Here is a 23,516-nt window from a genome sequence, read left to right on the forward strand (position 1 = left end):
GTCCTGCCATGGCATGGGGTGGCATCTGCTGCTCTGGGGACAGGGACCATGTCCCCTGTGGCTTGGGGTGGCATCACCCAGCCCTGGGGACAGGGACAGCGTCCTATCATGGCACGGGGTGGTATCTGCTTGCTGTGCTGGGGCTGGGAGCATACTCCTGCTGTGCCTGTATCCCTGTGCTGTGACGGCCCTGTCCCTGCAGGTTACGTGCTGGGGTCATTGGCAGGGCTGGGGCTGTCCCTGTGCCCGCTGCTGGCGCTGGCGCTTCTGCGGTGTCCCCTCTGCCACCGTGCCCAGCGCTGCCTGCGCCCACTGCTTCTGGGGCTGGCAGCCGGCGCCCTCACCGGGGACGCCCTGCTGCACCTCCTGCCCCAGGTGGGACATGGGGGACATGGTGACATGGTGGGGGCACAGAGACATGGGGACACAGCAGGGACATGGGGGGACATGGCGGGGCACAGCGTCATGGGGGTATCAGAGGGACATGCGGGAAATGTGGGCATGGGGACACAGCAGGGGCATGGGGACATGGTGGGGTTGGGGACACGGGGGGACATGGGGCATGGGGACACAGTGACATGGAGACACAAGGTCATGGAGGGGCAATGGGACATGGTGGGACATGGGGACACAGGGGGGCAGGGAGGGCACGGGGATGTGGAGGGGACATGGGTGTACGGGGGGGACACGAGGCCACAGAGGGAACGGGAGGGGGCACATGTTGGGGGGGGACGCGTGTGCCCGCTGGCGTGGCAGTGCCCATGCATGTGCAAATGTATCGATGCGTGTGCTCTTGTGTGCGTGCGTCCCTGCGCGGGCGTGTTTGTGCTGGGCATGTGCTGACATGGGTGCGATTTTGCAGTCGCGTGTCAACGCACACGTGTGCGCGCTGCCCTGTGTGCGTGTGCACACACACAGGCCTTTTTGCACAGCCCCACGTTTGGGCACATGCAGACTGGGCACCTGCGGCCGTGCACACACGTGTGTAAGCCTGTGCGTGTGTGCACACGTGTGTATGGGGCTGGGCTGACCCCTGCCCCCCTGTGCTGCTGCAGTTCCTGGGGCTGCACACCCATGGTGGGGGTCCTGGTGCCCACGACGGGAGTCCCGAGCTGCCCTGGACCCTGGTGGTCGTGCTGGGCGGGCTGTATGCCGCCTTCCTGCTGGAGAAGCTGCTGGGAATCCTGCTGCCCCCCCGGCCAGAGGTGGGGGCTGCGGGGCAGGGTGGGGGTGTTGGGGGCAGGGAGCCCTGTCTATGGGGCAGGGACCATGGAGCTGTATCCATGGGGCAGGAGACCCACACGCCCCCTGCCCCCAGGTGAAGGCAGACGAGAACAGTCTCAGCCAGAACCCCCTGGAGCTGCAGAACCGGGGTACAGCACCACTCCCCGCCCCCCCATCCCCCCGGGTAAAAAGGGAACCCGACCCAGGTGGGACTCGAACCCACAATCCCCAGCTCCGGAGGCTGATGCCTTATCCATTAGGCCACTGGGCCGCTGCGCGGCTGCCGGCGGGGCTGAGCTGCTGCTGGGGGCCGGGGGCCGGGGGCCGGGCGGGCGGGGGGCGCTGTGGGCGCTGTTGGGGCTCTGGGGGGGCTCCGGGGGAGCCGCGGGTGTCCGGGAGTGCTTGTGGGTGCTGGGGGGGCGTCCGTGGGTGCCCGTGGGGGCCGGGTGGGTTCCCTGGGGGTGCCTGGGGGTCCTCATGTGTGCCCGTGGGTGCCCTGTGGGTGCTGGGTGGGTGCCCGTGGGTGCTGCATGGGTGCCCTGTGGATGCCCATGGGTGCCCTGTGGGTGCTGGGTGGGTGCCTGCGGGTGCTGCATGGGTGCCCTGTGGATGCCCATGGGTGCCCTGTGGGTGCTGGGTGGGTGCCTGCGGGTGACCCGTGGGTGCCCTGTGGGTGTTGGGTGGGTGGCCATGGGCGACCTGTCAGTGCCCATGGGTGCTGGATGGGTGCCCTGTGGGTGCCCATGGGTGCTGGGTGGGTGCCTGTGGGTGACCCGTGGGTGCCCTGTCTCCCCTAGGCCCACAGGTGCTGCCCTGCATGGTGACCCTGGGGGACGCGGCCCACAGCGTGGCGGATGGGCTGGCCCTGGGGGCTGCCTTGGCCAGCTCCTGGCGAGCTGGGGTGGCCACCGGGCTGGCCCTGCTCTGCCATGAGCTGCCCCACGCCCTGGGTGGGTGCTGGTTGCTGGGGGGGCTGGGGGGGGCTGGGTGCAGGTGGGGGCGGGCTGGGTGCCCGATGTGGGGGCTGTGAGGCAGGCGGTGGGTGGCAGGTGGGTGCTGGGTGGGTGCTGGGGGAACGAGGGGGGTTGGGTGCTGGGAGCTGGGTGGGTGCGAGGTGCCCGGGGGTGCCAGGTGTGGGCTCTGGGTGGGTGTGGGGCTGTGGGGTGGGTGCTGGGTGCAGGGTGGCTGCCAGGTGGCTGCCCTGGCTGAGCTCTGTGTGTGTGCTGCGTGTGCTCTGTGTGTGTGCCACATGTGCCACATGTGCCGCATGCTGCATGTGCCGTGTGTGCCACATGCGCTGTGTGTGCTGCGTGTGCCACATGCGCTGTCTGTGCTGCATGTGCCACATGGGCCACATGTGCTGTAGGGGACCTGGCGGTGCTGGTGCAGGCGGGGCTGAGCTGGCAGCGGGCGCTGGCGCTGGGGCTGGCGGGGGCCCTGCCCATCCTGCCGGGGATCTACATCGGGCTGGCCCTGGGCACCGCAACCGCTGCCCGCACCTGGCTGGGCGCCCTGGCCACTGGCCTCCTCCTCTACCTCGCCCTCTGTGACATGGTGAGTCAGTGCTGATGGTGCCGCAGCGTGTGCTCGGTGTGTGCTGCTCTGGCTGTGCCGTGCGGGCCATGGTGTGCCATAGGTGCCGAGTGTGCCGTGCCACGTGTGTTGTGCATGCCACGTGTGCCATTGCATCTGTGCCACAGGTGCCATGCTGTGTGTGTCGTGTGTGCCACATCTGCAACGTGTGCTGTGCTGGCTGTGCCATAGCTGCCACGTGTGCCATGCCATGTGTGCCACATGTGCCACTGTGTGGCTGCCAAGCCATGCGTGCCATTGGTGCCATAGGTGCTGGCTGTGCCATGCCATGTGTGCCACACGTGCTGTGTTCTGCATGCCATGCTGTGTGTGCTGCACTGGCGTGCCGTGTATGCTGTGCCAGGTGTGCTGTGCCATGCCACGGTATGTGTGCTGTGTGTCCTGTGTGCCGTGCTGTGTGTGCTGCACTGTGCACGTGCGGTGCCATATGTGCCGTGTGTGTCACACTGCGCGCATGGCACCCTGGTGTGTGTGCTGTGCCGCACTGTGCTGGCTGCCCCCTCTGCCATCCAGCGGCACCATGCCCGCCATGCTGGGGGGACGGCCGGCCACGTGCCCCTCTGAGCCTGTGTCCCTCCAGGTGCCAGCCATGGTGGCAGCACGGGACCGGCAGCCATGGGTGCTGCTGGCGCTGCAGAGCACTGGGCTGCTGGCAGGCTGGGGGCTGCTGCTGCTGCTGGCCCTCTACGAGGACAGCATCCTGCGCTGAGCGCCACCGGCAGCGCCCCCCAGCCCCGCTGAGTGCCGTCCTGGCACCACGTCCTCTGGGCATGGCCTGGCATGGCCCAGCACCGCGCCCCAGCACCGAGCACCGGCCCCTGAGCCGCGCCCCAGCACCCCGGCATGGCCGGCGTGGGCCAGCATTGCCGCCGCCACGCCCGGGCGCCCTGTCTGTGCTGGCGGGCACAAAAGCAGCCAAATAAAGATGGTGGCGGGTGGTGGCGCCACAATGCCCGAGCCCCAAGGCTGTAGGGCTGGGGGGCCTATGGGGCTGGGGGCCTATAGGCCTGGGGGGGCTATGGGGCCTGGGGGCTATAAGGCTGGGGGGGGGGGGTAGGGCCTGGGGGGCTGTAAGGCTGGGGGGTTATAGGGCTGGGGGGCTATGGGGGCTGTAGGGCCAGGGGGCTATGGGGCCAGGGGGGCATGGGGCCGGGGGCGGCTGTAGGGCCAGGGGCTGGCCCAGGCTGCACAGCCCCTATGGGGCCCTATGGCCTGTGGGCAGCCTATAGGGTGCAGGGCCCCTATAGGGTGCAGCCCCTGGGCACGTGGGGCTGCTATAGGGTGCAGAGTCCCTACAGGGTGCAGCCCGGGGGGGTGCAGAGTCCCTATAGGATGTAGGCTTCCTATAGGATGCAGGGTGTCTGTAAGGTGCAGGGTGCCTACAGGGTGCAGCCCAGGGAGGTGCCGGGCCCCTATAGGATGCGGGGTCCCTATGGGATGTCGCCGGGGGCTGCCGGGCCGCCGGTTGCGGGCGGAGGGCCGCCGGAGGACCGCCCTCTCGTTGGTGGCGGCACAGCGCGGCCCGCGCGCCGCCGCTCTAGCGTGAACTTCCGGCCTCTCTCTGGCAGCCGCGGGCCTTGGGCCCAGCTTCCGGCGCTGCGTGCGGAGCGAGGCGGGTGTGGGGGGCGGTGGGGGGCCCGTGGGGCTGAGGGGGACCCCCGTGGGGCTGAGGGGATGCGTGGGGTGATGGGGGGTGAAGGGCCTGTGGGGGAGATGTGGGGCGAGATATGGGAGGCTGGGGGGGGGAGCCCTGTGGGGCTGAGGGGGACCCCCATGGGGCTGAGGGGATGCGTGGGGAGATGTCGGGCTGAAAGGCCTGTGGGGGAGATGTGGGGCGAGATATGGGGCTTGTGGGGGAAGTGTGGGGCCCGTGGGGATGTGGGGAGAGCTGTGGGGCGATATGGGGCTCAGGGGCCTGCGGGGGAGCCACGGGGCGAGATCTGGGTTCCTGGGGCCTGTGGGGCTGAGGAGCCCGCGGGGGGCTGGGGGGCAGCGTCGGGCTGAGGGCCCGTGGGGGGCAGCTCAAACCCGAGTGAGCTCTTTTTGGGGAGAGAGGGGCAGAACCTCGCCACAATCGGGGATCTCTCAGGGTGCTGAGCCACCCTGTGGGCCCGGCCCCCCAGGAAGCCCCTGGTTTTGCTCCCTAGGGGGGTGTCCACGGGTGGCACAGCCTGCGGTGGGGGCAGGGTGATGTATGCCGTCTACAAGCAAGCCCACCCCCCCACGGGGCTGGAGTTCTCCATGTTCTGCAACTTCTTCTCCAATGCTGAGCGCAACTTGGTGGTGGCTGGCACTTCCCAGCTCTATGTTTATCGCCTCAACCATGACTGCGAGGTAGCATCCCCACCCCCCGAAAAAAAGCCCCCCTAAACCCTCCTTGTGCCCCTCTCCCCCCAAATTTTGAGGGGTGTGTATATTGGGGGCTGATGCTTAGGCCCGTTTTCCCTTGCAGACAGCTGCTAAAGGAGAGAGGAATGTGGGTAGGTGATGGGGCGGTGACCCCCCCCCCCCCCCCGACTCTTTTTTGGGTGATTTCCCCCTTTTTAGCATTGAGGGGGTCCCTGTGTTGTTGGTGTGCCCATGAGAGACCTCCTGGGACTGGGGGGGTGCAGTGGGGAGAGCCGGGTTTGGAGATTTACTCCCAAGAGATGAGCTGCGGGGGCAGATGGGGGCGGAGGCAGGGACAGCACGAAGGAAGGGCAGGGACAGGCAGGGATAGGGGTTGGGCAGGGGCGTCCCACTCCCAGAGCCGCTGGCCAATGTGGGGGTGACAGCAAGCTGGGGCAGCTGACACGGGGGTCAAGAGAGGGGATGCCCCTCGGGGAGGTCTGGGCAGCACCCCCCTGCCTGCCCTGCCCACCCTGCTCGCTCTGCCTGCTCTTTCCTGCCCGCAGAAGGCAAAGGGCACAAGGAGAAGCTGGAGCTGGTGGCCTCCTTCGCCTTCTTTGGCAACGTCATGTCCATGGCCAGTGTGCAGCTGGCGGGGGCCAAGCGGGACGCCCTGCTCCTCAGCTTCAAGGATGCCAAGGTGGGCTGGGGGCCCCCGACTCCCTGGCTGGGGGGGGGGTTGGCAGGGGGGGCTCCTGCCCATCACCCCCTTCCCATTCCAGCTCTCTGTGGTGGAGTACGACCCTGGCACCCACGACCTGAAGACACTCTCCCTCCACTACTTTGAAGAGCCGGAGCTGCGGGTGGGTGCCGATGCTGCAAGGTTTTGGGGTTCCCCCCTCGTGGTGGTGGTTCCCTAAGAACTCGTGTGTCCCCTCCCTGGTTTTGCCGGCAGGACGGCTTTGTGCAGAACGTCCACATCCCCCGTGTGCGTGTGGACCCTGATGGGCGCTGCGCCGTTATGCTGATCTATGGCACCCGGCTGGTGGTCCTGCCCTTCCGCCGCGACACCCTGACAGATGAGCACGAGGGGCTGGTGGGAGAAGGGTGAGTCCCCCCACGCCGCTGCACTGCGAACCACCGCCTCCCTGCCACCCGTGGGTGCTGGGGGGGGTCTCCTGAGCTATCCCCCCGCCACCTGCAGGCAGAAGTCCAGCTTCTTGCCGAGTTACATCATCGATGTGCGGGAGCTGGACGAGAAGCTCCTCAACATCATCGACATGCAGTTCCTCTACGGCTACTATGAGCCCACCCTCCTCATCCTCTTTGAGCCCAACCAGACCTGGCCAGGGTGAGCCTCTCACGATGCCCCAGGGGGGCCCTTGCGGTGTGCCCCAGGGGGTGACGCAGCCCTTGTCCTTGCGCAGGCGGGTGGCGGTTCGCCAGGACACGTGCAGCATCGTGGCCATCTCCCTCAACATCATGCAGAAGGTCCATCCTGTCATCTGGTCCCTCAGCAACCTGCCCTTCGACTGCACCCAGGCGCTGGCCGTCCCCAAGCCCATCGGTGAGTGACGGTGACACCATGGTGATGGTGCTGTGAGACCGTCTGGTGACGGGGGGTGGTCTTTCTCTTGGCAGGAGGAGTGGTGATCTTCGCTGTCAACTCACTGCTGTACCTCAACCAGAGCGTGCCGCCCTACGGCGTGGCCCTCAACAGCCTCACCAACGGCACCACCGTCTTCCCCCTGCGTAAGGGCTGTCCTCCTCCTCCTCCTCCTCTTCATCCTCCTCCTTGTCCTCGTCCTCCTCCTCCCTGTCCTGCAGCAGGGTGGGGGCTCTCAGCTGCCCTCTCCCCACAGGCATGCAGGACGGGGTAAAGGTGACGCTGGACTGCGCCCAGGCCACCTTCATCTCCTACGACAAGATGGTCATCTCGCTGAAAGGAGGGGAGATGTAAGCTGTGGGGCGGCCGTGGGGCACCAGGGGGTGTCGGTGGGGCTATTGTGGAGCCCCGTGTCCTTGTGGCCGAGGGTGCCACCGTCCCTGCTGTGTCCCCTCTGTCCCCAGCTATGTCCTAACACTGATAACAGATGGGATGAGAAGCGTCCGCTCCTTCCACTTCGACAAGGCGGCTGCCAGCGTCCTCACCACTTGTGTAAGCCCTGGCAGGGCAGAGGGGAAGGTGGGGACCCCTGTGTCCTCACTGTGGGGTCCTCTGTCATCCCCCATCCCCCCTGGCAGATGGTGACGATGGAGCCAGGGTACCTGTTCCTGGGGTCACGCCTGGGGAACTCCCTGCTGCTCAAGTACACTGAGAAGCTGCAGGAGCCCCCTGCCAACGGGGGCAAGGAGCCACCTGACCGGCAGGTGAGGCCCTGGGGGACCCCAAGCTCCCGCCCCAGATCCCAAACCCCATCCTGGGTCCCCAAACCCTGTTCCCAGATACCCAGACCCCCACCCTGGGTCCCCAAGCCCAGCTCCAGCGAGGGGCCCTTGGGGGCAGTGCAGAGGGGCTCCCAGCTCTCCCATCCCTGCAGGAGGAGCCCCCAGTGAAGAGGAAGCGGTCAGAGTCCTCGGGGACCTGGGCAGGTGGGTGCCAGCACCGAGACCTCCCCCGGTAGCCACGCCGGAGGCTCCACCGGCATGGGGAAGGGGTCTGACAGGGAAAGTGGGGTCTCAGTGTCACTGGGGCTGGTGACGGGGTGGCACGATAGTGACGCGGGCTCCCTGTGCCGCTGGCTAGGAGGGAAATCGGCGCCGCAGGATGAGGTGGATGAGATCGAGGTGTATGGCAGCGAGGCACAGTCGGGCACCCAGCTTGCCACCTACTCCTTTGAGGTAGTACCCCTGGAGGGGGGGGACACCCTGCTGCCCCCTGCCGTGTCACCCCTGCATCCTCGTCCCCCTCATCCCTTCCCCTCCAGGTCTGCGACAGCATCCTTAACATCGGCCCCTGTGCCAACGCCGCCATGGGCGAGCCGGCGTTCCTCTCAGAGGAGGTGAGTCCCGGCACGGGCTGGGCAGCCCCGGTCCCTGCCTGCCGCTGCCACAGCCCCGGTGTGGGGACAGTGTGGTGACATCAGCCGCTTCTCCTGCTCCCAGTTTCAGAGCAGCCCGGAGCCGGACCTGGAGATCGTGCTGTGCTCTGGCTACGGCAAGAACGGAGCCCTCTCCGTGCTGCAGGTCAGGCTGCACCGCCGGTGCCGCGCTTGAGGCCAGGGGCTGCGGTGACCCCCCAGGCAAAGTCGGTCCCCGTGCGAGTCCTGCCCCCCGCCCCCTGCCCCCCCAGCACTGTGCAAAGGCCTGCCCCGTTGGGAGCGTCCGCGGCAGGTCAGGTACCGGTGCCACAGCAAGGACCTGGGCCAAACCAGGGCTGCCCCCGAGCGCTGGGCGCCGCCTGTACCCGCCCAGCCACACCGCCCGTGCCGCCCACGCTCCCCACACCGCCCGCACTCACCTTCCCCCTCACCCGCAGAAAAGCATCCGGCCCCAGGTGGTGACCACCTTCGAGCTGCCCGGCTGCTACGACATGTGGACCGTCATCGCGCCACAGAAGAAGGAAGAGGTGGGTGGCCGTTGTCCCCCCACCGCAAGGGGACATCCATGCCCCTGTCCCGGCATGGTGGTGTTCACCGGGGCTTCTCCTTCCAGCCGGATGACGCCACGGCGGGGGAGAACGCTGAGAAGGAGCCTGCTGCCCCCAGCCCCCCTGAGGAGGACGGCAAAAGGCATGGCTTCCTCATCCTCAGCCGCGAGGACTCCACCATGGTGCGGCTGGGGCCGGGGGAGTGGCCGGGGCGACAGGGTGGTGGCAGAGGGCTGGGTGGCACGTGGCTGTGCCAGCTGTGGTGGCTGCTGGGTGCTGGCCATGCCATGTCCAACCTGGTGTGCCCCGTCCCTCAAAGATCCTGCAGACGGGGCAGGAGATCATGGAGCTGGACACCAGCGGCTTCGCCACGCAGGGCCCCACCGTCTTTGCCGGCAACATCGGCGAGAACCGCTACATCGTCCAAGTGTCGCCGCTGGGTATCCGGCTGCTGGAAGGAGGTGGGTGATGGTGGGTGGCGGGAGCACCCGTGGGTGCTGCGGGCCCTCCCTCCACCCCCGCTGCCCCTCCCCGGCTGCAGTGAACCAGCTGCACTTCATCCCGGTGGATCTGGGCTCGCCGATTGTGCACTGCGCCGTCGCCGACCCCTACGTGGTGATCATGAGCGCCGAGGGGCAGGTCACCATGTTCGTCCTGAAGAGCGACACGTACGGGGGCCGCACGCACCGCCTCACCCTGCAGAAGCCCCAGCTGCACCACGTGAGTGCTGGTAGCCAAGTTCCCCCTCGGCGAGGGGTCCTGGCGTGGCCACGCAGCCCCTGGCAGCTGCCCTCTGGTGTCCCCAGCAATCCAAGGTGATCGCGCTCTGCCTCTACCGGGACATCAGCGGGATGTTCACCACGGAGAGCCGGGCAGCCAGCACCCGGGACGAGCTCTCCCTCCGCACCCACTCGGAGGCAGAGACCCTCATCCAGGACATCAGGTGGGCGCTGGCAGCTGCCGGTGAGGTGCTGGGGACCAGGCTGTCCCCTCACGGGTGTGCCCTGGCGGGACACGGGCATGATGGCTCGGTGTTTTTCTCCTGGTGGGCGCAGCAACACGGTGGATGATGAGGAGGAGATGCTCTACGGGGATTCAGGGGCTCTTTTCAGCCCGGCCAAGGAGGAGCCGCGCCGCAGCAGCCTCCCCTCCACTGACCGGGACCCCCACCAGTACAAACCAGAGCCCACCCACTGGTGCGTGCTCGTGCGGGAGAACGGCGCCATGGAGGTGAGAGGCTGGCGGGGGTACCGTGGGGGGGGGGGGGGGACGGGGACACGCCACTGCCACGCTGTGGTGGCGATGTTCCCTGCCCTACACCTGCCCGTGCCGTAGATCTACCAGCTGCCGGATTGGCGCCTGGTGTTCCTGGTGAAGAACTTCCCGATGGGGCAGCGGGTGCTGGTCGACAGTTCCTTTGGGCAGCCGGCGGCCCAGGGCGACGGCAAGAAGGAGGAGGTGACGCGGCAGGGGGAGCTGCCGCTGGTGAAGGAGGTGCTGCTGGTGGCACTGGGCAACCGCCAGAGCCGGCCCTACCTGCTGGTGAGGGCTGCGGGGGAGTGTGGGGGTTGGGGGGGCCAGGGGGGTGTTGGGGGCTGCGGGGGGCGGTGGGGGCCAGGGGGGTGCTGGGGGATGCTGGGGTCTTGGGGGTGTGTGTTGGGGGGGGTATTGGGGATACTGGGGGGATGTTGGGGTCGTTGGGGATGCTGGGGTGTGTTGGGGATACTGGGGGGATGCTGGGGGACATTGGGGATACCGGGGGGATGCTGGGGGCTGTTGGGGGATGCTAGGGGGCATTTGGGATGCCAGGAGGCACTGGAGGGATGCAGGGGATGCTGAGAGATGCTGAGGGTGCCAGAGGGATGCCGGGGAGGGGGTGGTGTTGCAGATGCCAGGGGTGCTGGAGGGACGCCAGAGATGTTGGGGGATGCTGGGGGATTGTGGGCAATGCTGGAAGGATGCAGAGGGATTTCAGGGGGTGCTGGGGATGTTGGGGATGCCGGAGGGATGCTGGGAGATGTGGGGGATACCGCAGGTGTGGGTGGATGTGTGGATGCCAGAGGAATGCTGGGGGATGCTGGAGGGATGCCGAGGGGGATGTTGGTGATGCTGCAGGGATGCTGGGAGATGTGGGGGCTGCTGGAGGGATGCTGGAGAAATATGGGGGCTGCTGGAGGGATGCTAAGGGATGCTGGGGATCCCTGGGGGATGCCTGGGGGATGTTGGGGATGCCAGAGGGATGCCGGGAGATAGGGGGAATGCTGGTGGAGGAGCAGCGGGGCTCAGCCCCCGGCTGCCTGGCAGGTGCACGTGGATCAGGAGCTGCTCATCTATGAGGCCTTCAGCCACGACTCCCAGCTGGGCCAGAGCAACCTCAAGGTCCGGTTCAAGAAGGTGAGAGGCGGGGAGGCTTTGCCAAGGCCCGTGCCACCATGGTGCTGGTGCTGCCACGGCCCCCCTGCCGCGGTTTCCCCCGCCACAGGTCCCCCACAACATCAATTTTCGAGAGAAGAAGCTGAAACAGTCCAAGAAGAAGCCAGAGAGTGCAGGGGGCGAGGAGCCGGGGGGGCCCCGTGGCCGCGTCGCCCGCTTCCGCTACTTTGAGGATATCTACGGCTACTCGGGGGTGAGTGTGGTCATGGCAGGGACCGGCCGGGTCCCCCCAGTTTTGCTGAGGGTAACCGTGTGTCCCTGTCTGTCCCCCCCAAGGTTTTTATCTGTGGCCCCTCCCCACACTGGCTCCTGGTGACTTCGCGGGGGGCCCTGCGCCTGCACCCCATGACCATCGACGGCACCGTCGAGTCATTCGCTCCCTTCCACAACATCAACTGCCCTAAGGGCTTCCTCTACTTCAACCGGCAGGTGGGACTGGGGGGTTCCAGGGGAACTTGAGGGGGTCGGGGGGGGTTCCAGGGGGGTCGCAGGGTATTTGTGGCCCTCTAGGGGCATCCTGGCAAGGATTTGGGGAGTTTCGGGGGTGTCCCACAGTGTTTGGGGGGCTCTGGCAGGGTTTGGAGGGGTCATGGGGGAATTTGGGGGGTCCCAGTGGAGTTGGGGGGGCTCTGGGGGATTTTGTGGGGTCCCAGCCACACTGACGGGTTGCTGCTGGGACAGGGGGAGCTGAGGATCAGCGTCCTGCCGGCCTACCTCTCCTACGATGCCCCGTGGCCCGTACGGAAGATCCCGCTGCGCTGCACCACACACTACGTCGCATACCATGTGGAGTCCAAGGTGGGTCACCGCGCTGCACCGGGGGTCCCTGCCTGCTGCCAGGCTGTGCTCTTCCTCCCCAGGGTGCCCCCACCCCGCCTCCTCCTCCTCCTCCTCCTTCTTCTCCAAAGTAACCCCGTCCCATTGGGAAGCCACTGAGTGCCACCGTCTCTGGGGCAGGGGATGAAGCTGGGCGGGGGGCTCCCCTGGTGTCTCCCTGTCCCTGTGCCAACGCCGGTGTTGCTGGCAGGTCTATGCTGTGGCCACCAGCGTCATCAACCCCTGCACCCGCATCCCCCGCATGACCGGGGAGGAGAAGGAGTTTGAGAGCATCGAGCGGGGTGAGTCCCCTGTTTCCCCACCCCGTCCCCCCAGCCCTGTGTCCCCCTCGTGCTGAGCTGTGTCCCCCCCTTCCCTGCAGACGACCGCTACATCCACCCGCAGCAGGAAGCCTTCTCCATACAGCTGATCTCCCCGGTGAGCTGGGAGACCATCCCCAACACCCGGTGAGCACTGTGGAGCTGGGCCAGGGGTGTCCACCCCTATCCCCCACACGAAAAAAGACCCTCAGGGCTGGGTTTCACCCTTGGTTGGGGATTTGTGTCTGATCCTGCCCCCCTGTCCCCCCAGCATCGACCTGGAGGAGTGGGAGCACGTCACCTGCATGAAGACGGTGTCCCTGAAGAGTGAGGAGACGGTGTCGGGGCTGAAGGGCTACATCGCCGTTGGCACCTGCCTGATGCAGGGTGAGGAGGTGACCTGCCGTGGACGGGTGAGTGGGGGCCACCTGGGGGTCCTGGGGGACACCTGGGGGTCTCATGGTACACACAGGGGTCACAGAGGTCTTGGGAGGGATGGCTGGGGGGTCTCAGGGGACACACAGGGGTCCCAGGCGTTGGGGGAGGGATGCCCAGGGGTCTCAGGGGACAGTTGAGTGTCTTGGGGGATGCATAGGGGTCTCAGGGAGGACACAAGGGTCCTAGGGGCCTTGGGGATGCTTGGGGGGGGGTGTCTCAGGGGACAGTTGGGGGTCTTGGGGGACAGTTGAGGGTCTCAAGGGACACACAAGGTTCCCAGGAATTTTAGGGGGACACCTGGAGTCCCACCCAGGGGTCTTGGGGGATACTTGGGAGTCTCAGGGGATAGTCAGGGGTCTTGGGACACACACAAGAGTCCTGGGGGACAGTCGGGGGTCTCAGGGGTCTCGGGGACAGTTGAGGGTCTTGGGGGACACCCAGGTCTCTCAGGGGACACACAAGGTTCCCAGGGATTTTGCGGGGACACCCAGGCTCCCACCCCAGGAGTCTTGGGGAACAGTTGGGGGTCTTGGGTGACACCTGGGAGTCTCAGGGGACAGTCGGGTCTCAGGGGACATACAAGGTTTCCAGGGATCTCAGGATCCCACTGAGGAGTCATATCCAGGGGTCTTGGGGGATACCCAGGGGGGCTGTTGGGGCTTCCAGGGGACACCCATAGGTCTTGGGGGGCCACTGGGGGCAGGGGGCCTGGCACAGGGAGGGCTGCCCCCACCCCTGCCCACACTGCTGCCCTGCACTGGGCTGGGGGTGGCCCAGCTCCTGCATGTCCCTGTGTCCCCCCAGATCCTCATCATGGACATCATCGAGGTGGTGCCGGAGCCAGGGCAGCCGCTGACCAAGAACAAGTTCAAGGTCTTGTACGAGAAGGAACAGAAGGGTCCGGTCACCGCCCTCTGCCACTGCAATGGCTACCTCGTCTCGGCCATTGGCCAGAAGGTGAGGGGCCACCGAGGGGCTGGAGACCCCCCATGGGTCAGGGCACCCTCTGTGGGGACACAGAGGGGCTGGGGACCCCCCTATGGGGATGCTGTGGGGTTGGGGATCCCCCGTGGGCTGTCCGAGTGGCCACCGTGGGGCCACAGACTCCTCTGTGGGGCCACCAGAGGGCCAGGGGACACTCTGTGGGGCCTCTAAGGGGCTGGGGACCACCCCCATGGGAACACTGTGAGGTTGGGGACCCCCTTTAGCATATCCATGGGGCCACTGTGGAGTTGAGGACCCTCCGTGGGGCATCTGTGAGGCCACCACAGGGCCAGGGGACCCTCCAGGGGTCCACCAAGGGGCTGGGGACCCCTACAATGGGCCCACCAAGGGGTTGGGGACCCTCTGTAAGGTGTCCGTGAGGCTGCCCTGGGGCCATGGGCCCACCGAGGGGTTGGGGACCCTCTGTGGTACCACGGCAGGTTTGGGGTGTCACCTGTGTCCCCCCATTTCCCCACTGCAGATCTTCCTGTGGAGCCTGAAGGACAATGACCTGACGGGGATGGCCTTCATCGACACCCAGCTCTACATCCACCAGATGATCAGTGTCAAGAACTTCATCCTGGCCGCCGACCTGATGAAGAGCATCTCCTTGCTGCGCTACCAGGAGGAGAGCAAGACCCTCTCCCTTGTTAGCCGGGTAAGCTGTCGCGGTGGTGGTGGCGGCACGAAGCTGGCTCACTGCCCCGGCACGACTGCAGCGAGCCGATGGGTTGGTTTTTTTCCCCTTGCAGGACGCAAAGCCCCTGGAGGTGTACAGCGTGGACTTCATGGTGGACAGCACCCAGCTGGGCTTCCTGGGTCCGTGGCTGTGCTGCCGTGGCAGCGGGAGCGGTCTGGCGGGCTCCGGCGATGCCGGTGTTTTCAGCTCTCCAGTAAAACTCTTCGTCTTCCCGCAGTGTCCGACCGTGACCGCAACCTCCTGGTGTACATGTACCTGCCGGAAGGTGAGGGGCTGCTGGGGGGGGCTCGCTGGGCGCTGCGCCAGAGCGGGGCTGTGCCAGATAGGGGCTGGACCACTGCCATTCCGGGCCGTGTGGTGCCACACCGTGATGTGCCGCCCCTCCGCAGCCAAAGAGAGCTTTGGCGGGATGCGGCTGCTGCGGCGCGCCGACTTCCACGTGGGCGCCCACGTCAACACGTTCTGGCGGACGCCGTGTCGCGGCGCTGCTGATGGCCCCAACAAGAAAACCAGCGCCTGGGAGAACAAGCACATCACCTGGTTTGGTGAGCCCCGGGTGCTCGGGCTGGGGGCGGGTGGGTGGGGGTGGGCTGCCAGGATTGGGGGTGCAGGGGTGCTGCAGGGCTCGGTGTCCTCGGGTTTGGGGTGCCGGCATCGGCAGCACCCCAGGTTTTGGGGTGCAGGCGGCGCCCCACTCCCCTTCCCCATGCCGGGGCTCCCCCGCTGCCTGCAGGGTCATGGCACTGGGGGGCTTGACCCCCCCCCACAACCCCCCGGGCCCCCCTGACGGCCCCTCACAGCCACACTGGACGGGGGCATCGGGCTGCTGCTGCCCATGCAGGAGAAGACGTACCGGCGGCTGCTGATGCTGCAGAACGCGCTCAGCACCATGCTGCCCCACCATGCCGGCCTCAACCCCCGCGCCTTCAGGTACCGCGCCCCGCGCCTCCCCCCCATCCTGTGCTGCGCCCGCTTGTGCCCCACGGCTGCGCTGGTGCTGTGGGGTGTCACTGGGAGGTCCCCGGTGCCGGTGCCACCCTGCGGCGGTCGCCCGCAGGCTGCTGCACGTGGACCGGCGCATCCTGCAGAACGCGGTGCGCAACGTTCTGGACGGGGAGCTGCTGAACCGCTACCTCTACCTCAGCACTATGGAGCGCGGCGAGCTGGCCAAGAAGATCGGCACCACGCCGGACATCGTCAGTGGGGCTGGGGCCGGGGTGTGGGGCAGGGCCATGGGGCAAGGGCAGAGCTGTGGGGCAGGGCCGTGGGGTGTGGGATGTGTGGCAGGCTGCCCTCAGCACCACAGGTCTCTGCCACACACATGCTGTGTGCTGGGGCTCCCTGCCCCACACATTGTGCCCCACGTGCTGCACCCCATACAGATGCACGTGCCCCCCACCCCCCTGACGCTTCTTCCCCCCCCCCCACAGATCCTGGAGGACCTGCTGGAGATCGACCGGGTGACGGCTCACTTCTGAGGGACCCCCAGCCCCCCCAGCCCCAGAACTTTTATAAAGAAAAGAGGAAAAGCAGCCCTGTGGCATGTCTGTTCCCGGGGGGGGCGGGGGTTTATTGGGGGACAGGGCCGCGGGCCCCCTACGCCCGCAGGTACTCGTAGAGCTGCTGGCTGTGGGGCAGCACCCCACAGGCCGCCAGGAGCCGCAGGGCCGAGGCTGTCAGCTTCATGGCGATGCTCTCCAGCCTGTGGGGGGGCACGGGGGGGCTGTGGCAGCCCCTACAGCCTTGTTCCCCCCCCCCCCTTTTTTCCCCCCTTATCTCCCCCTTATTCCCCTCCTTTTCCTTCCCCTCCCCACCTTTCCCTCTTTTCCTCCCCCTCTTTTTTCCATATCACCCCCTTTTCCTTCCCGTTATCCCCACCCTTTTCCTTCCCCTAATCCCCTTTTTTCTTCCTCTTATCCCCCCACCCTTTTCCTTCCCCTTTCCCCCTTCCTCTCCCCTTTTTTCTTTCCCTTTCTCCCCCCTCACCTCAGCGCCACCTCGAACTTGAGGCTCTCCCAGGCAGCCCTGGCCCATCGTGCCGCGCTGCTGCCGGCGATGCCGGAGGCTCTGTCTGCGCTCAGCCGGCTCCAGCTCCGCACAGCGCTGCCGGGGGGTCGGGTTTTCCCCCCCAATTTTTATTTATTTATTTTACGCGTGCCCACCCACCCCCTGCCCCCTCCCCTGCCCTGTTACCTCCTGGCCATGAGGAAGTATCGGTCAACGGGGGCGCCGAGGGCGGCGTTGATGCTGCGGACGGTGTTGATGTTGCGGAAGACGAGCAGCATGGGCCGGGGCAGCGCGCGCAGGACGCTTACCACACGCTCGAAGCGCTGGGCTGCCATCTCCTGCATGTAGGCGCGTTCCTCCCGCGTCAGCGCCGCACCCAGCGCCAGCGTCCCCGCTGGCAGCGGCCGCTGCATCAGGATCTCGCAGAAAAGGAAATAATCTGGGGGGGTGGAGGGGGGGGAACACGACGGCGACGGGGACACAGTGAGGGGTGAGGTGGGGCTCTGGGGTGAGACACATGGGGGGACGCGGCCGCCTGCTCACCCTCGACGCCCAGCTCGGCCGAGCGCAGCCGCATGGCGGTGTCATCACGCAGGACGATGGCGCGCCAGAGCTGGCACAGCGCCGCGCGGTCCCTGCGGCCATGCCGGCCCTCAGCAGGGTGCCCCACACTGGGGACCTCCCCATCGGGTCCCACCTCCCCTTGAGGTCCCACCCCCCCTTGAGGTCCCACCCCTGATTTTGGGGATCCTCCTTGCTATTAGGGGCAACTCCCCCCCCCCCCCCCCCCCATTTCTGAACAGTTTCCCCCAGCTTGGGGACCTCCCCACCCAGTTTAGGGACCCTCCCAATTTTAGGGACATCTCTGATTCGGGGACTCCCCAACGATTTTGGGGACCCCCCCAACGATTTTGGGGACCCCCCCTCAATTTTGGGAACAGCTGCCCCAAGTTTTGGGACATTCCCCCAAAATTTGGAGGCACACCCCCCCCCCTCCCCAACACTTGGGTACCCACCTCTTTTTTGGCATACCGGCAATTTTGCCCCACCCCCGGTTTTAGGGAACAGACCCCCACACACACCTTGGTGACCCCCCCCCTTGGCCCCCACCTTTCACTGAGGAACTCGTAGAGGCCGTGGTCCAGCAGGACGATCTGGGCTTTGCCGTCGGGGCCGCGTCGCACCAGCACTGAAGGGGAGCGTGTTGGGGGGCACGCCACAGCCCCCGGGACCCCCCCAAAGACTCTTCCCCCTCCCCCCTCCTGACAGACCCACACACACTCCTTAGGCCACCCCCCCACTCCTTAGGCCCCCCAACCTCCTTGCCCCCTCCCCCCAGTCCTTCTGGGACCCCCCTCCTCGGGACCCCCGTACCGTTCCCAGGGTGGGGGTCAGCGTGGATGAAGCCGGTGTAGAAGATCTGCTCGGCGAACACCCGGATCAGCTTGTCGGCGGCCTGCGGGGGCAGCCGGCTCCATCCTGGGACCCACGGGGATCCCCCGGAGACCCTCCAAGAAACCCCAGGAAAATCCCCTGGACCCCCTAAGGATACCCCAAGACCTGCCAGGAAACCCCCTTGGGATCCTCCCCGGGGACACCCCTGACCCCTCCCCCCCCCCCCCGCCCAAGACCTCCTAGGACACTCCCAGGGACCCCCATGGGCTCCCCAGAACACCTCAAGACTTGAGGACTCCCCAAGGGACACCAGGACACCTCAGAGACACCCCCATGATTCCCCCAAGACCCCGAGGACCCCCCCCCAGGAACCCCAGGACTCCTCAGAGACCCCCTAGGGACCCCAAAACCTTCCACAGACTATCCAGGGACCCCAGGACCCATCAGAGACCCCTCCAGGACACCCCCAAGACCCAAGGACACTCCTAGGGACCCCAAGACCCCTCAGAGACCCCCCCAGGATCCCCCCAAGACCAAAGGACACCCCTAGGGACCCCCGGAACCCTCAGAGACCCACAGGGACCCCCCAGAGTTCCCAGGGCCCCCCAGCCCCCCCCGGCTCTCACGTCCTGCACGCCCAGGCCCTGGCTGCGGATCCCCTCCACGTTGGTGATCTTGCAGCCCTCGCAGAAATCGGCCGTCAGCACCCGCTGGGGACAGTGACAGGACGGCGTCACCCTCCCCAGGTCCCCCCCTGGTGCCCGACCACCCCCTCGGGGGGTGTCCCCTTGTCCGCTCCCCCCCCCCCACCTTGCTGCACTTGTCCCAGTGCACACGCGGCACCACCACGTAGGTACAGTGCCGCAGGTCCCGTGCGCAGCGCTCCGCGTTCCGGCCCTCGTTCTCGAAGTCCAGCTCCCGTGCCAGTGTCCCTTTCAGCTCCTGGGGGGGGTGCCGGGGGGTGGGTTTGGGGGTCTGGGGGTCCGGGGGGTCCGGGTGCCCCCACACGGTACCTGCAGCACCCAGCCCAGGGCAAAGCCAGGGTGCATGAACTGGACGATGCGCAGCAGCAGCTCCAGCGTCCGGATGTCACCCTCGAAGCGGTCGCGCAGATCGATGTATTGAACCTGGGGGGCGCGGGGACAGGGGCGCTGCTGTGGGGGTCCCCAAGGGCTGGCACCTGTCCCCAACCAGGGGGGCACGGGGACAGGGGCACTGCCGTAGGGGTCCCCAAGGGCTGGCACCTGTCCCCAACCAGGGGGGCACGGGGTCAGGGGCGCTGCTGCGGGGCTCCCCAAGGGCTGGCACCTGTCCCCATCCGTGGGTCCCACCTTGACGGCAACGGGGGTCCCGTCCTGCAGCGTGGCGCGGTGCACCTGGGCCAGGCTGGCCGCCGCCACCGGCTCGTAGTCGAACTCCTGGAAGAGCCCGGCTGCCGTCGTCTGGAAATCCTCCAGGAACAGCTCGTCCACCTGCGGGGATGGGGACGGGGACACGGGGGAGCGGGACACGGGGGCAGTGATGGGACGTGGACAGGACGCGGACGGCATCAGAATGGGGACAGAGTGGCAATGGGGGTGGGGACAGGACAGGGATGGTGTGGGGACAGGGATGGGCACAGGGACAGGACAGGGATGGCGTGGGGACAGGGACAGCACAGCGATGGGGGCAAAGTGGGGACACGGGGACAGTGGTAGGACGTGGACGGGACACAGATGCTGTGGGGATGGGGACAGAGCAGCAATGGGGATGGGGACAGGGACAGCACAGGGATGGGGGCAAAGTGGGTATATGGGGACAGTGGCGGGATGCAGATGGTGTGGGGAAGGGGTGGGCATGGGGACAGAGATATGGGGACAAGACAGGGGTGGGGGCAGGGATGGGACAGGATGGGAACTGGGACAACGACAGGACACGGACAGTGTGGGGAAGGGGACAGGGATGGGGCAGGGACATGGGGATGGGAATGGGGGTAGGACAGGAACGATGTGGGGACTGGGATGGGGACAGCATCCCCAGGGTGGGGACGCAGTGGGGACACATACTGGACAAGGACAGTGCAGGACAGGGATGGGGACATGGGGACAGCGTGGGGGTGAAGACAGGACAGGAACAAGAATGGGGACAGAGGGGGGAGGGGGATGGGGACAGGGACTGGACAAGGACAGTGTGGGGACGGGAAGGGGGACATGGGGATGATGATGGGACAGGGATGGGAACATGGGGATGGGAAAAGTGGGGACAATGACAGGACAATACCAGGAACGGCATGGGGACAGTGTGGGGACAAAGAACAGGACAGGGACAAGGGTGGGGACAGCGTGGGGACAGGGACTGGACAAGGACAGAGCAGGGACAGGGGGACGAGCACAGGACGGGGACAGTGCGGGGGACAGGGAGAGGACAGGGCAGGAGGGCATCTGGGGAGACCCCCGCGCCGAGGGGCTCCCCCGGCAGAAGCGGCGGGCGGGGGCTGCGGCGTCCCCACGGGGTCCCCAGGGTGTCCCCGCGGGTCCCCACCTCGCGGTAGCCGCGGCGCAGAGCCTGGTCCTCGAGGCGGCGCAAGGTGGCGGCGAACTCGGGGGGCAGCAGGTGGTTGAAGGCGCAGAGCCCCTGCCCCAGCTTGATGTAGAGCCCCCCGTTGCGCAGGGCCCCCCGCAGCAGCCGCTCCGCTGCACGCTGGTGGCACCGCGACATCCCCGCCGCGAACGCTGCGCTGTCCTGGGGGCACCAGCACCCTGAGCGCCCCAACCGCCCCTGAGCCCCTCAACCGCCCCCTGAGCCCCCAACCAGCCCCTGAGCCCCCCAAGCACCTGCCCAGCCCCCCAACCCCCAACCCCACAACTAGACTCTGAGCCCCCCACCAGGTCAGCAAGCCCCCCAGTTGCCCCCTGAGCCCCCAACCCACCTCCTGCAGCCCCCCAATCGCCCCCTGAGCCCCCCAACCAGCCCCAGAACCCCCAACTGGCCCCTGAGCCCCCAACCCACCTCCTCCAGCCTCCCAACCGCCCCCTGAACCCCCAACCCACCTCCCCCCTGAGCCCCCCACCCACCTCCTCCAGCCCCCGCAGCGCCACATTGGCTGTCCACCAGTAATCCAGCGAGATGTGGACACCGACAACCAGTGACCTGGGGGGAAGACGGGCAGTGTCGGGGGTGGGGCTCAGCTCAGGGGGACCCCTGTGTCCCCCGCCCCGCCCCCCACCTGCCGAAGCGTCCCACGCCGTCCAGCAGCAGCCAGAGCCGGCGGCGGTCGCGGCGCTCTGCCCGCAGGTACCAGGCGGCCGCGGGCAGCCCCAGCCCCAGCGCCAGCAGCGCGGGAGCCAGCAGCGCCCCACGGCGCCTGTGGGGCCGTCAGACCCTGCCCCATAGCGCTGCCCCACAGCCCCCTGCCCTATAGCTCCGCCCCACAGCCCCCTGCCCCATAGTGCTGCCCCACAGCCCCCTGCCCCATAGCTCCGTCCCACAGCCCCCTGCCCCATAGTGCTGCCCCACAGCCCCCTGCCCCATAGCTCCGTCCCACAGCCCCCTGCCCCATAGTGCTGCCCCATAGCCCCACCCCGTAGCCCCCTGCCCCATAGCCCCGCCCCGCAGCCTCCCGCGCACCACAGCCCCCCCCGCCCCACGTACTCCACACCCCACTGCGCCTCACAGCCCGTACCCGAGCCCCACGTCCCCCCTGTGCCCGAAGCCCGACCCCCCCACATGTCCTCCATGTGCCCCACTTCCTCCCTCCCCCCCCCCCGCCCCAGACCCCCCCCCCCGCCCCACAGCTCACCGGGGGGCCGGGGGGGCGGCCCGGGCGCGCGCCGGGTGCCGCTGCAGTGCTGCGGGGCGCAGGCGGCAGAGCCGCACCTGGGGGGGGCGGGGCGGGGGGGCTCGGTGGGACGCCCGGGGTCACCCCACGCGCAGGGAACGCGCGGGGCACGCGGCCCCACACGCGCCCCCCCATGGGTGCCCTCCCCAGCGTGCCGGGGGGCCAGGAGGGCTTCGGTGGACCTGGGGGTCCCGGGAGGGGGTCGGGGATCCGGGGAACTCCGGGGGTCCCGGGGGGGGTCCCGGGGGGTAGGGGTGTCCCGGGGTGAGGATGGGGTCCCGGGGGGGATCCCGGGGGGTGCGCGTCCCGGGGGGTGTCCCAGGGGGTGGGGGGGGTCCCGGGGGTCCCGGGGGGGGTTAAGGGTGGGGGTGGGGTTCCGGAGGGGATTGGGCAGGGTGGGGGTGTCCTGGGAGGGTCCCGGGGGGGTCGGGGGGTGGGGGTGTCCCGGGGGTCCCCGGGGGTCCCGGCCCCGCCCTCACCGCCGCGCGCAGCCCCATCGTGCTCCGCCGTCACCCGCCGCCGCTGCGGGACGGCCCCGCCCCCCGCGCGCCCCCATTGGCCCGCACTCCCACCGCCGCGCACGGACCGCGCTCCCATTGGTCGCGGGGCAGGGCGGGCACCGGAACTGCCACGCCTCCTCCAGGGCGGTGCTCCATTGGTGAGCACCGAGGGGAGGGGCGGAGCGACCCGCCCCGCCTCGCGATCGGATTGGCCACTCTGCGGGAATGGGCAGAGGGGGCGTGGCCGGGCCGGCCGTGGCCAAGGTCATCCGGGGGGCGGGGCGGGGGAAGGGCAAGGTCGGAGGGCGGGGCCTGCGGGCGTACAGCCCCGCCCCCACGGGGCGTAGCCGGGGGGGTCTCGGAGGCGGGACACGGTCCCAGCGCTGGCCCCGCCCCCGCCCCTCCTCCTCCAAGATGGCGGCCGGCGGCAGGTGAGTGGCGGCACCGGCCCCCTCCCCCACCGCGCCCCTCCCCCCGCCCCGGCCCCCCCCGACACCGCCCCGGCAGGGGGGGCGGGGCAACGGGGCCTCCCCTCCCCCACCGGCGGGGCTCGGCCGCGGACCCGGCCCGGCTCCCCCTCAGCCCAGCCCCCCTCTCCCCCCAGACCCGCCGCCGCCGCCGCCCCCCCCCCGCCGCCGCCGCCGCCGCCGCAGCTGCCCCGCCCCCCCCGCCTTCCTCGTGCACGAGACGCCGGACGACATCCTCCTCGTGCTGCCGGGGGGCGGGGCCGCCCCGCGCCCCCCCCGACCCCCTACCGCCCCCCGCCTCCCGCGGCGGCGGGAGGCGGGGGGCGGCGGGGGGTCGGGGGGGGGCGGTGGGCGACGGGGGCGGGTCGGGGCCGCAGAGCGCCTGGGGGTCCCGGCTGCCCCCCGAGATCCTCGGCCGCATCTTCCAGGCGGCGGTGGAGCAGGAGGGGGCCGTCCCCTTCCTCTGCAGGTGGGCGGAGTGGGAGAGGGGACACTTGGGGGGCTGCCTCACACGCGTGGGGCGGGGTCGCCCCCCTGACGCCCTGTGCCCCCCAGGGCGGCCCGCGTGTGCCGGCTGTGGGGCCGCGCCGCCGCCCAGCCCCGCCTCTGGCGGAGGGTCTCGCTGGGGGGGCGCGGGCCCCACAGCCCCGGCCGGGACCTGGGCGCGCTGCGCCGCCTGGCGGCCAACAGGTGGGTAACACCCCCCAGCACCCCCGGCACCCCCCGGGCCCCCCCGGGCCCCGGCACCCCCCGCCCAGGTTCTGCCTCCTGCAGGAGTTCGAGCTCTGCGACTGGGGCGGCCACGTGGGCGCCGTGCTGGAGGTGACGACGGGGGTGACCCACACATGGGGGGGGTGACCCACACCCGGGAGTGACCCACACCTGGGGGAACCGCCTCTGCTCGG

The 23,516-nt window shown here is 68.5% G+C and overlaps 3 protein-coding genes and 1 non-coding gene across 6 annotated transcripts; 2 read left to right on the forward strand and 2 right to left on the reverse strand.

Annotated features, from left to right (window-relative positions):
• Nucleotides 1-1,422: 1,422 nt before the first annotated feature.
• TRNAR-CCG (transfer RNA arginine (anticodon CCG)) lies at nucleotides 1,423-1,495 on the reverse strand. The gene has a single exon. It is a non-coding gene; the product is annotated as a tRNA-Arg (tRNA).
• Nucleotides 1,496-1,879: 384 nt separating this feature from the next.
• SLC39A4 (solute carrier family 39 member 4) lies at nucleotides 1,880-3,681 on the forward strand. The gene is made up of 3 exons (XM_055703462.1): nucleotides 1,880-2,174; nucleotides 2,591-2,778; nucleotides 3,398-3,681. The coding sequence occupies exons 1-3, from the start codon at nucleotides 2,042-2,044 to the stop codon at nucleotides 3,524-3,526; spliced, it is 450 nt and encodes a 149-aa protein (XP_055559437.1). The 5' UTR covers nucleotides 1,880-2,041; the 3' UTR covers nucleotides 3,527-3,681.
• A 631-nt stretch (nucleotides 3,682-4,312) lies between these two features.
• Nucleotides 4,313-16,058, forward strand: CPSF1 (cleavage and polyadenylation specific factor 1). Of its 3 annotated transcripts, none has more exons than XM_055705352.1 (38): nucleotides 4,313-4,429; nucleotides 4,965-5,151; nucleotides 5,270-5,297; nucleotides 5,712-5,845; nucleotides 5,928-6,008; nucleotides 6,101-6,252; nucleotides 6,350-6,496; nucleotides 6,573-6,712; nucleotides 6,787-6,897; nucleotides 7,008-7,101; nucleotides 7,216-7,303; nucleotides 7,390-7,515; nucleotides 7,686-7,737; nucleotides 7,892-7,986; nucleotides 8,073-8,147; nucleotides 8,251-8,331; nucleotides 8,624-8,713; nucleotides 8,800-8,916; nucleotides 9,054-9,195; nucleotides 9,276-9,454; nucleotides 9,541-9,677; nucleotides 9,790-9,964; nucleotides 10,070-10,276; nucleotides 11,039-11,128; nucleotides 11,217-11,360; nucleotides 11,444-11,596; nucleotides 11,849-11,965; nucleotides 12,195-12,285; nucleotides 12,366-12,450; nucleotides 12,575-12,716; nucleotides 13,546-13,698; nucleotides 14,207-14,383; nucleotides 14,478-14,544; nucleotides 14,643-14,690; nucleotides 14,815-14,970; nucleotides 15,267-15,355; nucleotides 15,483-15,621; nucleotides 15,856-16,058. In XM_055705352.1, the coding sequence occupies exons 2-38, from the start codon at nucleotides 5,008-5,010 to the stop codon at nucleotides 16,041-16,043; spliced, it is 4,434 nt and encodes a 1,477-aa protein (XP_055561327.1). In that variant the 5' UTR covers nucleotides 4,313-4,429; nucleotides 4,965-5,007; the 3' UTR covers nucleotides 16,044-16,058. The 3 variants fall into 3 exon arrangements, 2 of the variants coding, with proteins under 2 accessions (XP_055561327.1, XP_055561328.1); XM_055705353.1 differs by having other exon boundaries at nucleotides 15,226-15,355; nucleotides 15,856-15,957; XR_008731439.1 differs by lacking the exons at nucleotides 4,313-4,429; nucleotides 15,856-16,058 and having other exon boundaries at nucleotides 4,861-5,151; nucleotides 15,159-15,355; nucleotides 15,483-15,503.
• ADCK5 (aarF domain containing kinase 5) lies at nucleotides 15,966-22,199 on the reverse strand. Its single transcript, XM_055705354.1, has 15 exons — nucleotides 22,124-22,199; nucleotides 21,606-21,682; nucleotides 21,033-21,170; nucleotides 20,881-20,956; nucleotides 20,348-20,548; nucleotides 19,159-19,299; nucleotides 18,841-18,954; nucleotides 18,638-18,769; nucleotides 18,454-18,537; nucleotides 17,807-17,888; nucleotides 17,543-17,621; nucleotides 16,976-17,067; nucleotides 16,619-16,871; nucleotides 16,412-16,528; nucleotides 15,966-16,127 (listed from the first exon to the last, which is right to left on the reverse strand). The coding sequence occupies exons 1-15, from the start codon at nucleotides 22,139-22,141 to the stop codon at nucleotides 16,022-16,024; spliced, it is 1,710 nt and encodes a 569-aa protein (XP_055561329.1). The 5' UTR covers nucleotides 22,142-22,199; the 3' UTR covers nucleotides 15,966-16,021.
• Nucleotides 22,200-23,516: the final 1,317 nt, after the last annotated feature.

Source organism: Falco cherrug, chromosome 3, assembly GCF_023634085.1.
Source record: "Falco cherrug isolate bFalChe1 chromosome 3, bFalChe1.pri, whole genome shotgun sequence".
NCBI classification, from domain to species: domain Eukaryota; kingdom Metazoa; phylum Chordata; class Aves; order Falconiformes; family Falconidae; genus Falco; species Falco cherrug.